Genomic DNA, 15793 nt, shown 5'->3' on the forward strand with positions numbered 1-15793 from the left:
CCTCTCCTCTCCTCTCCTCTCCTCTCCTCTCCTCTCCTCTCCTCTCCTCTCCTGTCCATCAGGCCCATCCATAATGAATGCTTTGATAAATCAGACTGTGTTCTCTGTTAAGATCCTGTAATGTTCTGAGAGGTGTCATTTGTTTTGCCTGGTTAAACCCTTGTTAGCACGGAATGACGAATAATGTGTCGATCCACAGTGCAGAACGAGATAGAGAGGGGGAGAGTGTCCAATCAGTAGGTAAGGCAGCGATGCCAGCTCCAGAGATATGTCAAGGCTGCTTGTGGCATGCAGCATCAACCCACCACGTATTCCTGTTTTTACTCCATTGTTAAAAAGGTAGATAGAATATGTGCCTCTGATTTAGGACATGCAGTTCAAAACGGAGCAGCTTCTCGGGGGATGAAGGGTGACCAAAGGATCGTCTCCCTTTGAAGTTTCAGACATCTGTCAGGACTGAATTCTGACTCTTTGATCATCTCTGAGGACATTTTAAGTGATGCTTTAACCCAAGTTACAGCCACAGTCACTCTGTGAAACTGAACGTCAGCTAATATCTGCTGGTGCAACGAGGCTATTGTGGATCATTAACATTACCCACGTGCCTCATCAGCCACTGTGCGATATCGTGTTTCTGGTTTAACTGCACCTTCTTGTCAGTGGTCCAGCTGGTCAAGTGGCAGCGATGGTGCAACTGTCTGCTCTCAGACATCACAGACGAGAGTGTCACTGAACTTTCTGATCGACAGAAATGTTGTGTTTTTATGTAGCACAGCAAACAATCATTGTGTGGGTACAGTGAGTTAGCCTTTAGTGGTAGAAGCCCACTTTGTATGACAGCTTTTTGAAAAATAGACGGAATACCACCATTGATCCAGGGTCTGACAGAAATGACAAATATTAACATTTTGCTTTACAATTTTTGATTTTGATTTCTTACCTGTATTTTTTTTATATTTTTTTTATTTAAGAATTTTTTTTTTAAAAATGCAGAAAACAAAATTTTATATATATATATAAATAAATAAATAAAATTAAATTTTAAAAAAAATGCATATTTTAAAAGTTCTCTGGGTTATACCAGAGGCGAATTTCAGTGCAAGCGCAGGTCTAAGGATTTTATGTAAGTAATGTTACTGAGGCAGAATATCAAACTTTGGACAGTTTGCAGGGTGACAGCGAAGACAGCACAAACAGATGATCTATAGGCATCTCCTGCATAATGTATTTTCATTTTTTCAGTTTTTTATCAATTTTCTTCCACCAGACATGATGGAATTATATGAAGCTAGCCAGGCTATTTTCTGACACACTCAGCATACAAGTAGCAACCTGAAGGCTGTCCTGAAGTGATCAGGAGAAAACATTACATTACATTAGAATCAGCCTTTCCATTTGTACAATGCATTTTGAAAACTACATAAAGCTGGACCGTCTCTTCAGTATACTCCACTCATTTGCCACTACAGTGCAGTAATAAATATGTTCATCCTCCTATTTACAAACGGTAACACAGTAAACACTTAGTGAACTGCACATACTGAACAGTCCTTCCAGTGGGAGATAGTATTTCAATAAAATAAAATGATCGAGCACACTAATTTGTATCTGAATCAGATTCTGCATAGCAGTCCAGGAAATGTAAAGGATCATTAGGATTTTGGGAATAAATCTTGTGCTGGAATATTATAGTTTTGAACTGCAATCACAGTAACTATAGGGAAATGTATTTTGCACCTATACCTGTGCTTTATAAATGGAGAAATGGGGCACAACCTGCACCAGGAACAAATCTCTTCCTGTAAATATTTGTCAGTTTTTCATTATTAGCATGAAGCTTGTTTGCTCGGTCTACCGCTTTGTCACTGAGAATGGCAACAGAAAACCTCAGTGAGAGGAAACATAATACAGACATCTCCACAGACAACGTGCAGTGAGTCAGACTGATTTAACCCTGTAGTTAGGCTAATCGAATCTCTGACTTTCAAGTGTTGACGTTCTTCTTTGAGAAATGAGATCTGGCCAGAGTGACCCATCTTTAAAGAGATATCAGACACAGCAAATACACTGACTGATCTGTCCCACTGTTTTTTGACTAACATTCAGGAGCCAGTAGTTTGGTTGCCATGGAGACCATTTTAGGTGTTTTGGGCCCCACTGTTTGCTGATGCTTTGCACCATGGTGTGATGACTTCTGGGTCTGCTTGTGTGTGTCCTTGCATGCTTGTGTGTGTGTGTGTGTGTGTGTGTGTGTGTGTGTGTGTGTGTGTGTGTGTGTGTGTGTGTCTTTGTGTTTGCATGTGCTCGGATGTGGGAGTGTGTGTCAGCAAACTGATGCTGTCTGGGAGCAGAATTACGAAGGTCTATCTTTCCTCTCACCACGCCACCTTTCTCTCTAATCTTCTTTTCTCCACATTACTCTCCTCTCCTCTCCTCTCCTCTCCTCTCCTCTCCTCTCCTCTCCTCTCCTCTCCCCTCCCCCCTCTCCTTTCCTCTCCTCTCCTCTCCTCTCCTCTCCTCTCCTCTCCTCTCCTCTCCTCTCCTCTCCTCTCCTCTCTCCTTCAGATTTTTTTTAAATTTATTTGACGTCCCTTATATTCTTTCTATCTCCTTGCCTTCCTGATCTCTCCACTGCCATCACTACATCCTTGACTGTCTGAGTGTAGTAGGTCACACTTGTCCAGTACATTTTGGCCCAGCAGCCCTCTTGTCAGGCTTTGCTCTGTGCATCCGGGTTGAAAGATGGATGGCACCAGGAGACAGAGAGGAACAGAGATGGAGAGGAAGAATCCCAGATAAAGACGGGGGGAAACGAGGAGTAATGGCAAAGGGAAACCTTGCAATGAAAGGTCTTGAGAGAATTTATAGTTGTCAAAGGTTATCCGATTGCACACACCGGATAAAGTTACAATAAAATACAGTAACAGTAAACATAATACAGTAATATGTTTGTGAGAGTGGGTCATGTACTGAGCACGGATCTGTGCTTCACTGTAAAACAGACAGTGAGAGCTGACCAGTTCACAGTGAGGTGAGTCCGAACAAGCTTAGTCTGGTTGTCCTCATCCAGCATTCTTTGATTTGATTGTGTTATAATGAAGTGTGCTCTGTAATTATAACTGTATTCAGTAAAAGGGACATTTCACTTTTAGGGCAATGGACTCAAATTTATGGGTTCTTTTTCTAGATTTTGGATGCTTTTTCCAAGGCATGATGACAGTCATTGATTATTTTTATACCCCCAATAGTACTGCATTTTAAATTTTAAATTTTCCTTTAAAGAAATTTCTTAAGTGTGTTTTAAAGAACTAAGACCAATGTATGTCCTGAGAGGAACAATTTACAGGTAATAAACACATTTTCTTTACTGTAATTTATTGTCAATATTGCAATATGTTTCATATTTATTCATTATTTTCCATAAACTATTTGCACATGTACGGGGATGGCTATATGCTTAAACATCAATGGTCAGGGTTATCCTTTTGTATTTAAACATGTTGCATTAGCAATCTTTTCTAATAAATGAATCGGTAATAATAATAGCCATGCAGACAAAATCCTAAAAAAAACACATGGTTTAAATATGCAGTTTCAGCTGCCGTGGCTGTTAAAGCAGGTTTGCATGTAAACAAACTTTCTTCTGTACATTGTGTTTTTTAGTTTGACTATGAAAAAAAATCAATAGGAATACATTCCCCGACCTTTGTGTGGAGTCAATACATGATACCATAGACTTCTGGAGCTACACTTAAATACGTTAGGCTAGTCTCATTGTCCAAGACATAAAAATTGCCTAGATATATATAAAAAAAAAAGAGATCCATTACTTTAACTCTGTTTATACATAAAAAAAACATGAAAGCCTCCTATAACACAATATTAAAGTCATATCCTGAGCATCTGATTGATAGTCTGCTTTTTTGTGTGACCAATCTTTTATTGCTTTTACTGCAGGGGTACTGGGGTACAGCAAAATTATACTGTATGACCACATACATAAAACACCTTGTTGTAACCTAAAAATATAAGAAAATGTCTACCAGGAAACAGGGAGATGTAGAAACATCATGAATCGATAAATAAATAAAAGACAGCGTTAAAATCCATCTACCTCCCTTGATATCTCTGCTTGCTGCCTCTGTGCAGCATCAGAGGTTGACATTACAGGTTCTGAAAGCCCAAAAGGAGCTGCGATGCTGTGTTAAAACAGTGTTACCACAGGACTGGGTGAATGCAATTTTACCTTGTGGATGTGTCTATTAGGACTACAGTCTCAGCAAAAAATGTCAGCCACTGAATGAAATATTCACAAGCTCAAGTCAATACAGCACCTGCACGTCTGAGGGCTAAAGGAATGCATGAACTCATACAGGGAGATATATACAGCACATTGAAATGAATTTGAGTGCCTTCCCCTAAAAAAACCATCAGTCACACTTCATAATAAGGGTACATTAATTAACCTTAGCATTAACTAACAGTAATCTAATGGTTAAATAATCAGTTATTAAGGGTGTTCATAGTAACTAAGGTATCAATTTATGCCTTACTTAATTGACATTAGTAAATAAACATTAACTATGAGAGGAAAAGATAAAAGTAGAGACACCAAAATGTACAAAGGCTAACAGCTCATTGTGTTTTCTAGGAACAAAGTATCCCAGCGCACCACCGTCACAACTGTCCTCGAACACCACAGTGTTCAAGACTCCCTCTGTGCGCATGCAAACACAATCTGAGTTAAAAAAAAAAAAAAAAAAAAAAAAAAAAAAGCCAGTTGAAACACTTGCAGACAAAAAACAGAATACCTGACACTTCCACTGAGAAATATTATAATTTTCTCATCTACAGCACACAGAGGGAGAGTGAAACAGTACTCTCAATCCAACACCATAACGGAGGAAGATAGATAGAGAGATAGAAAGAGAGATGGAGAGATATATAGATAGATAGGTAGATAACACCACACACATGCACAAATGTGCTTACACACATGAAATCTAAACAAATTTACAGCAAGGAGAGCTCACCTTCATGACGCGTCCCTCCGTTGCTCGTCCACTCTGAAACACGTGCTTATCTTTGTGTGTGTGTGTGTGTGTGTGTGTGTGTGTGTGTGTGCGTGTGCGTGTGTGATGAGAGAAACAGAAAGTGTGTGTGTGTGAGCTGCAAAATCTGCCGCTTCCCTTCTTCCCCTGTAGTCACAGAGGAGCGGAGTCCGTCCCTATCCGCAGCGAAGATGTGTGTGTTGGTGTTTGTAAATGCACGTGTGTGTGTGTGTGTGTGTGTTTGTGTGTGTGTGTGGCGGAAAGGGAGAGTGCTGCTCCTCCTTTAGCCTCTCCTACTACTATATGAATGAAAACTGTAACATAACAGGACACACCTATCTATTATCTGTCTGTCTGTCTGTCTGTCTGTCTGTCTGTCTGTCTATCTATCTATCTATCTATCTATCTATCTATCTATCTATCTATCTATCTATCTATCTATCTATCTATCTATCTATCTATCTATCTATCTATCTGTCTATCTCTCTCTCTCTCTCTCTCTCTCTCTCTCTCTCTCTCTCTCTCGGGGTCACTTTTTCTGTCATCTTTGTCTCCTCTTCCTCATGATACCTGTCCTCCTTTCTCCTCCCTGTCTCACTTTCCTCGTCTCCACTCATCTCACAGTATCGCATGTTCGTCCACTCTGCCTCTCGCTCCCTCCCTGCTCCTATCTCACCACCGTCTCCCTCTAATAGAAAGCTCACATTTCTTCTGTTCTCCTACACCGACTCAGAAAAAGAGAATATAAAATAAATAGATAATCAGGCTCTCCCCTTTTTTTTGTCACTGTCCATCCATTTGTCGATCCTGCTTGTCACCCTGGACCTTACTATGCATGACAGTCAGCTGCTCTGCCCTTACTCGTGCTTACTTAAACTCTGTGATTACGACACACCTATTCTTTTCACTACTGGTCTATTGTGTTAAGGTGTTGAAGCAGAAATAAAATAAATGATGCAGTTTCAGGAACTGGTGAAACACTTGCAAAAAATACAACGGCATCTGAAAAGAGTGTAAAGGAATATATGCTACATGGTTTTAAAGAGTGAGTCTCAGTGCAATTGAAATCTGTGCCAGCCAGCACAGATATCACCAAGTAATTATTGGAGGTTAATGTCACACCTCTTAGTTTGCGATCACGTCATTGGCAGCACATTGGTATGCAGAAAAGCTCATGTTCAGATGCAAGTATGGATAGTAGTATCTTTTTAAAGTCTGTCTGCCCTGCAGCTGTGTGCTGACATAGAATAGCCAACAGAGGGTGCTAGTACACTTTACAAATCAGATGTTTTTCTAGTGCAAGAGGTAAACGGGGAGAGAAGAGAAGAGATTGAATAGTCTCAATATAAAAGCAGCCTTCTTATTGCTTTGTGTTTTTGTGAATCAGTTGTAAGGGAATGCAATTGTATTATAGAGCTACAGCTTTAAATTCTAAAATAGTCTGGAGGTCAAGACGTACAACTTTTAAGGCCTAAAGACGATCATTCATCATGTGTAAAAACTGCTAAATTTACTTTAGACTAGCCTAAACAACATCCAGTAGATGTGTCCAACCTTCAGAAGCTATTTGAAGCAACTGTTAAATGAATGAGAATAGAGCAGCCAAGAATGGATCACAGAACCATAAAGCGCACGGTAAATAGTAAAACTAAAAAATAGTTTTTCACGTTTAAAGCCCTTACACTGAATACATTGTCTTCTTCTTTTATGGCCCACCTGCAGCTTAGAAAAACTTTACTGCATTGGCAATAAAAGCCCATAAACAAACACCATTACTGTACTCAGGCAACTCTCACAAATCACTTGCACGACTGCAAGGATGACCTCCAGCTGAATTTTTAAATTGTTACACTTGTCCAATTAGTGAAACTGCATGTCTCTATTATAAAATATTCTTCCAGTGTATCTGAAGGTGACAGGAACATACATTTATGTGGAACACTAAGCAAATACCATGGAAACTATGACATATCTGAACAAGCAACATTTGATCCACCTTAAAACTGCGATACACTCCAACTATTTTCATGCAAATACTGCACTTACTTTATCAAATGACTGAATTCACCAAAATCATCCACTTAGATTATCCAAGACCAGTGCTTGAAGTGTCAGTACTTCCCTGACTCATGTTGCCGTGTGTATCGTCCTGTATCAGCCAATCATTAAGTATCACATTCTGAATTTCTACAGAGAATAAAACATAGTAGGACATATTCTTAAATTCCCAACACAAATTAATTTACAGTATATCAAGGGGACAGCCATTCCTATTATTCTGAGTAACTGACTAGGTCATAACCTAGAATATGGATTGACTGTGTATGTTACGCTAGAGGGCTTTTAAATGGAAAGTGATGGAGGAAGTTGTGGCAGTGACTTCATTTTCTGACATGAACTAGTAGGTATTGCACACAGCTCAACTGTAGCACAAATGGAAAAGACAGTTGGTCACAAAGTAATATCCATCTCAATTTCATCTAATATTGAATACCTTGAGCCCCTAGACGCTGCTGGTCATTTACTGTCCTCCAAATTTCCAAGTTTCCTTGTAAACAGAATGGAAAAAGATTGTCTGACGTCATTCCAAACATTAACCACCACAGCTCATATCAGTTAATGATGTTTCATATTCTAAATCGGTAAATATACAAGCTGCATAACTAAATCAATCTGGATAATTCTCCATGCAAACAACCACACTTGCATAATTATTATATGAGACTACTGTCACTTTCTGTCCTGCAACATCATCAGCCTCCAAAGTCTCAGTGTGGAGAAATGCCAGGAATAACTCCGACGCTGTCAGTCCTGAAGCATTAATCTGATCTGTGCTTGTCTTTTGTATCACAAATATCTCATTTAGAACCTCTCGGAAATATAAGCCGTAGGCCAGATAAACAGTCGATCACTTCTCTGAGGCTGAATAATTGGTTGGTGTGATTGATTGGTGCAACAGCATTTCAAACTGTTGCGACTGCCAAAATTACCCTCTGTTTGTATTTGTGTTGCAAATCAGGCGGGTTTTTTATTCTGATTCTTTATTCTCTCTCTCTCTCTCTCTCTCTCTCTCTCTCTCTCTCTCTCTCTCTCTCTCTCTGTGATGAGATACAGACTCTAATTAAAATGATGGCACAGATGCACATATAATTTTCATTCTTCTGTTTTCTTTTTCTTGTGCATACAGTCATGTGGATTTCTATGTAAAAGAAGAATGAAGTGCCCAAGTACTGGAATAAACCAGTGGAGACAAACAAGCCTGAGAAGTTAAAGACTTACTGTATTTAACTGTCATCTAATTTCCAAAAGATGAATAAGTATATTAACTAAAATGTTAGTTGTTGCTATTCCTTCCTAAGTGTAATCCAAAGTAAGCTAATCGTAGCCTATACAATTTAGTTTCAATCAGAAAAAAATGTTATATCACCAAAAGGTCCCAACTGAGAATCAATCGTATGTTGTCTAAGCTTCACAGACCACCACTATATATTATTTTGTTTGCTCTGAACAAAAACACAAGATAAATTGTGAAAAAATATATTATCCTCCCTCTGGAACCGGTTCTTCACATTTCAACAGCAAAAGAACTGGCTTTCGACCAGGAAAACTGGTTCCAGATCTGCAGCAACAGTTGGCCGATCGAGAACCAAGAGGCGCTCGGATCCGGATTATTTGTCACAAACGAAAATTTTGTGACTCTCAGTTAAAAAAAAAGAAAAAAGAAAAAGAGCTTCAGCATAGACGTGAAGTAGACAAAGTGTCCGCCATTGTTGTTGCTGTGCTTGATTTTGACGCGAGCGGAGCTGGGAAAGCAGAGTGAATGACGGGCCTCCCTGGGATTTGGAAAAGCAAAGTGGTTCTTACAGGGTTTGTAAGTAGAACCAAATCCACACCAACAGTAGCCCTAACCTGGAAACTGAACCGGGTCCAGGCTGGTGGAAAAGAGGGTAGTAGAGATGCTAACATGCGTGCAAGCCTACACCCTGTAATCACAACCATGTATCACCGCTTTAGCTAAAATAATTTGTCTTTACACACAGAAAGTCTATAATGAGTTTCAGTAAATTGCCTAATTAGTTCACCACATGAAAGAGCATAAGTATGGCTTCCAGTGGATTAATCCGTGTGTGTGTGTGTGTGTGTGTGTGTGTGTGTGTGTGTGTGTGTGTGAGAGAGAAGAAATAGAGGTAACATGTTTGGGTCTGAGATGCCACATAGGGAAGATCATCAAAGTTTAAATGAAAGCAAAAAACAGCCAATTAAGTGAAAGGTGTGAGGGGAGATTTAAAGCTCACATGTAGGAAAGTATCAGCCAGCAGGCTTCAAACCCTCAGATCCTGGAGACATTCAATTAGTTGAAACTGGTGGTGTTCATTATCATAGTACTTTATATACAACACACACCTGCTCACAGACAGTCAGGTGTGTGGACTGGGAAACAAAAACTTTGTGCCCCTCTTCTTTAATAAAGCTCTTCTTCGATCACATTAGGCAATAGCTCCCTCTACTGTTCCTACAGTCTCAATGGAGTAGATCCGCTTCCTGCACTAATCACTGATTGGAATTGCAGAACAGTGAAGGTCAAGTGGTTGCAGCTGATGGCTCAATGGATGCATGGATTTACAGTTTAGTTTGTTTCACTGCATGGTCATTTATGCACCGATCTTTCATCTGTACAAAACATCACTAACATTAACATGGTCTAATCTGAAGTTAACTAGAGATCCTGGTCACACTTCACTTCAGGGTGAATTAATTAACGAGGATTCATGCATGAATCCCTGCATGACTTAAGTATTCTGTCATGCAATAATACCTCATTAAATCCTGTCCAGCACATAGCTCATGAATGCTGTTGAAATCCAAACACTGTAGTCATCAATAACTCCTGACTTTATGGTGAAAGTTCTTTTAAAGAAAAGTTCACCATTTGGTTCACAACATGCCTAAGTGTTGTACGTTTTAATCGTTTTCTTTGTGAAACTGTGACATGAATTATATTACAGTCACTGATTTTACTTTAGGCTGTCATAGTTTTTACTATGACATCAGTCAACAAATGAACTGCTACTTAAATAACTTTATAATTCATCCCTCACTTGTGTTCTGTTGTATGCATTTGAAATTCAGCGAAGGAAACTAATTATATTTGGTACACATCAGTTAGAAATTTCTTCAACAGCTTCAGCGTCACACATTGTTTAGCAGCGAACAGACAGGAGGGAAACTTTAATTAAAGCATGAGGCCTGGACACATAGTTAAGCTGCAGCAGAAGTGAAGCGAAGCTGAACGTGTGCCAAGCTGTCAAATAAGGAGCCAGACACCCAAGCATCAATTTAATTGGTACATGGTATTCAACACAGTGATGAGAGGAGGTGATTGGTGATGGTTCGCTTCAGGCCAAAGGCATCTGCATATATATCATTCTGTTGAGATGTTTTTTTCTGACTATAAAGTCTAATTTCATTTATATCAACAACTCTTACAAGCACAAAACCATATCTTTCTCCTTTTCCCCCATTTCTGCTAAAGCATCCTTGGGTAGGAAAAAAAAAAAAAAAAAAAAAAAAAATCCTAATTTGAAATCTTTAACTTTAATCAGCCCTTAAAGCGTGTCCTCTTTCACTTGACTGACTTCCCTTGACAGGGAATCCTCCATCTACAACACAAAGAGAGTATCCTGTCTAAGAGAATGAGAAAATACCTTTAATGAACCAATCACACGTCATGGAGAAACATTTTCACTTTAACACATAATGTGTCCGCATGACAGGCGAAAGTGATTATTTATTTCCTGTCTAAGAACAAACAATGACACGGGAACATCTTATTGAAAGATCAAAGCCATCTAACGGCATTATGAGGAAGCAGCTTTATGTCAGAGTTGAAGCATTGAGAGGCAGCAACAGCACAAAGCTAAAGGTGAGTCTTTTCTCCTGCTGAATAACTGTCAGATAAAACTCGGCGATTAAACACGACAGGGAGACAAAAGTCTGTCTAAAGAGCGTCTGTGCTGCTTTGAAAAGGGGAGACGTAGCCCGAGGTCTTCACCACGTAATGGAGAAGAACGGCAGAGCTTTGTTCAGTTTGTGGGAGACAGCAGCATTAATGAAGCTCTGGTTTCTATAGGGTTATCAGCATTTATCAAAAGGGATTGTCATGATCAAATGTGATGGCAGGAAATCTTTTAAGATTGTCTGAAGGAAACAGTTCAAATCATCCTAAAAATGTGTGTTTTTGTGAATCCTTAGTGACGAGTCAGCCAAACTATATGCAACTTTCAATTCATTCAAGTTCAGTTCCACTGGTTTGGGGTTTTTTATATGTGGTATCCATCTTATTAGTATCTCGTGGCTCTATAGGTCATCGAGGGAAATGTTGCAAATCAATGGGAAATGCTGGTTTATGGAAATTGTGGATTTTTATGTAATTTCTTTCACAGATGTGAGGAAGCAACTTGATTTATAGGGAACTTAATTGGCCAGTTTAGTCCTGTGTGGTTATTTGATCCATAAAGTTTCTGAATTGATTTTCCTGAATTTTTTTTATATATATAACCTAAAACACTTGACCTGTGACACAATAATTGATCAACTGTTTATGTTCTACTTCCAGAGTCTAACTTCCATTATGGTGGGAGAAACCTTAGATGTGGATATGTCAAAGTTGAACAAAAACTGTCTGCAAGCTGATTACCTCTGTAAAACTTTGCTTGCTTTTCAGTGAGTCACTGGGAACCATTCACCAGGATAAAGCTCATCAAAAAGGGATATATGGCAATAATTCATACACTGGAAAATCTGCAGCAAGAAATTTAGTTTCAATTTGAGCTGAATAACTCTCTCTTCATGATTAAAGTCTTCACCATCACCATCCTCAGTTTCCTACAGCATAGATAGAAAAAAAAATGGTGAAATAAACCATTTAGACCAGTTTGTATCCATGTGAGAAATCCTCAGGTCCCTGTATAGTTTTACCCATGTTACCCTCGACTGGGTCCATCCATCACCTATACAAACTGAAAATGTAATCAGTGTGGGAGAGCTGCATCTACTTCCACCTGCCAATTCTTAAAATTCCTCTGGGAGGTTTCACTGCCTCTGATGCAGCATTAGCCTTCCGGTCTGATGATCAGCTGCTGATTCATGTTTTTTAGAACCAGTGAACACACTGGATCCTTGAATTGCCTCAATAGAAAGTTTAGGAGTCAGTTTACATACCAGGGTGCATCTGACACCAAGCATGTGAAATATAACCTAACAGTAATGACATGAAAGTCCATTGTATCCATTGAGCCATTAACCAAAGAACCTTAATGGTACTGAATCCATTAAATGCACTCGCATAGTTTTAGAAAAACAAACACAGTATCCGCGTTGCACAAGAGCTAAAATGAATCAGTCAATGTAGATCCTTGTAACATGAAAGAGATGAGAATCACTTCCTGATAACTCAAACAGCAGGATTGATCAGACTGTAAAATAGAGTCTAAAGACTGAGCAGGAACAATCTTAAGGTCCTTGCATTTCACACTCCCAGAGATCGGTTTCATAAAGTCAGTTTTGAGGCATTTCAGATGTTGAACGCCTGGTGGCTCTATGAAAGAAAAGGAAACGGATGAAGGGAGAGCCAGGTCATCAACTGGTTATCCATATGCATCGCTCCTCATCCAAAATGTAGTAAAGACTGTTGAAATCGTACACTTCTTCATTTCCAAAAAGCCCTTTAACCTGGAAAATGTGTAAAATATCAACATTCAATGCTGAAAAGAGAGTGAACCACTAAAAACAAGAAAAGGTTAGAAGTGGTGATCAGTTTTGTGACGCTTTAGGTCGTGATTTCCTAAGAATCGTGACTTCATTTAAAATGGGTAAAACTGAATCAGATTGACAGGTTGATGCTGATCTTGTGAACTGAATCTTTGCAGTGACGGTGGTACTCAATGTGCCTGAAGCGTATCCAACTTCTTATCTCATTCTCCTCCTACTTCCTCCCCATTTATCATCGCTGTCAGCACAGTAACTCTGGCTCTTTTGTCAAACGTACATCCAAGCTGCATCTGTTGAGGAAGTTTCCAGTAAATATTAATGAGGTTTTTCAGGACTAGGGTAGGACATTTTATCTGTCAAATGTTGCATAAATAGCCTGGCCATTGGATGTGGCTGGAATGCAGGGTTTGCATTTGTTTGGTATAATTTCTGTTGAATATTGCATAGAGTGTGTGTGTGTGTGTGTGTGTGTGTGTGTGTGTGTGTGTGTGTGTGTGTGTGTGTGTGTGTGTGTGTGTGTGTGTGTGTGTGTATGTGTATGTTTATGTGTGCATCTTTGTAGGTCTGCAGAAAGGTGAAAGGCTGCTTGATCATCTGTTTTGGTTATGCAGACAGACAGGCAGACCTAGAAACAGCTCTCTGGCTGTGTTACTGTTCCCCTCCAGCATCAACTATTCAACACACACCTTTTCCACTTCTTTCCCCGACGCTAAATCTCTATACCTCGAAGCCCTCTGAAGAATGTTGACACTGTTTACCTGCAAGCAGCGAGCCTCCTGAGGGAGCTCACAACTCCTCTCTAATAGAAAACAAAAGTGACTGTTGGATACCACAAAGACTGAAAAGAAAGGCGTCGTGTGGCTGAGTCGAAAAACAGCTCGTTCCTCCACCCATAACCAGAGATCTCCCACAACAGGCACAATTTAGAAACTTGCACGTGTTATTCCATCAAAGGTTAACAATTAAAGTTACTCAACACAGTTTAAATGGGACAAGAAAGCATACAAATGCCAATTGTTTTACAAGCGTGGAATAGGTCTGCAATCATTTATTATTAATCAGTTTGATCATTTTCTAATTTAAGTGATCAAACTTTTTGTAGATAAAATGTCTACAGATGTAATGAAGAATTGTGATATTAATTTAATAAATTAATAATAAATACATGCTAATGTCTTGTTTTTTCAACAGTCCAAAACTGACGAGAATATACTTCACTGTGATGAAATAGAGATGAGCAGCAAATTTTCACATTAGAGATGCAGGAAGCAGCACATATTTAAAATTCTTAGCCTGAAAAATGTCTTTAATCCCTCCAAATTTTGTATTAAATTTCTGTTGGTGAATGAATCGATTATACTGCTAATTGTTTCAATTCAGTTCTGAATATCATCTCTGCATTATAACACGTTCAAATTTTCTAATTTGTCCAACTAAAGCCTGCTCTGTCTTGTTGTACCTCTCCAGCTGAGGCCCAGCGTCCAAACCGCACAGCGACCAGAACCAATTTCCTCTCAGATATTATCTTATTTTAGTGCCAGCACCCCAATGTTATCAGTCTGATAACAGTGTTACAGTTAAAGACCCAAAGCCAAACATTCTTGTACCAACATAATTACATCCTGTTTTATCCATTTAAACTTTACAGTTCCTAAAACCCTGATAAACTAGTGATCAGTGTTAACGAACAAGTCCCAGTGAAAATGCAAAAATGAGTATTTTAGTTGAGAGAAATGCCTTCAGCACTGCATTTTTTTTTAACCTCTACAAAATACTGTTGACTTTTTCAGTTTGTATTGGATTACCCTTTAGTTAAAGGATTTACACAAATTTGCATCTCTTGAATATTCATATTTTGACATAATGACTCAGGCCGCAGCATTTCAACTCCCTGCTTCTTGTCTCAACATTTCAGCCTCCTTACATCTGTTTTTTCAGACCTCAGCTCCAGGATTCAGAAACTTACATGTTCCAGTTTATCCTTCCTGCGCAGCCAGACGCTGGCTGAGTAGTCCTGCTGCTGCACTGTCGTTATCACGGAGCTGGCTGGAATCCCGGTTGATGGTAAGCTGAAACTTAACCCCTGACCCCTCAGGTCCTGGATCCCTCGCAGCTCCATGGCTGGGAGGTTGGAAGGGTGGTGCAGTGGTTTCTCAGTCTTGGTAAAATGATCGATTAGCTTGTTGATCTTCTGTTAACAGCAGAGGAAAACTCTTCCTTTTTTGGATGCATTTTGCGTGACTGCACTTTTTACTTCCTTCGTGCAAAGTGAAAAAGTGAACACAGTTATTTAGCTGCAGTTATCAAAGGATGTTATTTTTCCTCCAAAGCAGTTTGCTCCAAGCATTCAGCTTCAGTAGGTTGTCTTCAGATTCGATGATGAGAATATAGAGTAAAATATCACAGAGCTTCTTCTCCTCCAATTACTTTTAACATAAAAGGAGTCTGACACTTTGCATTCCTAAAATCAATCAACAAAGAGCTCTCGCTGGCATCACCTCTCTGTCTTCATAAAGTAGGAGCGTCCCTGTCTTCACCACTGTTGGCAAATGTTCACAGGCTCTAGGAAATCCTCTTCCAGTGTGCCTCCACAGCAGCAGGGCTTCACCTTCTCAAGATAATGCGGCGATCTTCAGTAATTGCAGAGTGAGGTTAGACTGGGTTTAGCTAAGCGTCGATCTGTTAGGCTCAGCTCTCAGAATATCGGGGACTCCGATAATACCGATCAGGACTTCCACACATTCAGGCAGAGTGGGAGAGTGTATGTGAGGTAAAAGAGGAGAGAGGAGAAGGGAGGGGGAGAGAGACACGGAGAAAGAGGTAGAAAGAGAGAGAGAGAGAGAGAGGGGACAGACAGAGTTGTGGTGATACTGATGCAGCGTCATAGAAGCAGGAAAGACCCCTGTGTGAGACACCAGTGGAGCCCGATAACACAGCAACACTTATATCTCACGCAAACTCTTCCGTTTCTC

General features: G+C 39.6%; 1 protein-coding gene across 2 annotated transcripts in view; it reads right to left on the reverse strand.

Moving 5' to 3' along the window:
* Positions 1-15429, reverse strand: part of LOC138195182 (inactive phospholipase D5-like) — a 62171-nt gene extending 46742 nt beyond the window's left edge. The window contains exon 1 of one of the 2 annotated variants that reach the window (XM_069144359.1): positions 14788-15429. In XM_069144359.1, the coding sequence (XP_069000460.1) occupies positions 14788-14940 (153 nt within the window). In that variant the 5' untranslated portion in view covers positions 14941-15429. Of the gene's footprint in view, positions 1-5033; positions 5717-14787 lie in introns of those variants that run through there. The other variant, XM_069144360.1, reaches the window with a different exon arrangement.
* Between the last annotated feature and the right edge of the window lie 364 nt (positions 15430-15793).

Source organism: Embiotoca jacksoni, unplaced genomic scaffold, assembly GCF_022577435.1.
Source record: "Embiotoca jacksoni isolate LCO1_2020_lvr unplaced genomic scaffold, fEmbJac1.0.p SCAF_12, whole genome shotgun sequence".
NCBI lineage: Eukaryota > Metazoa > Chordata > Actinopteri > Embiotocidae > Embiotoca > Embiotoca jacksoni.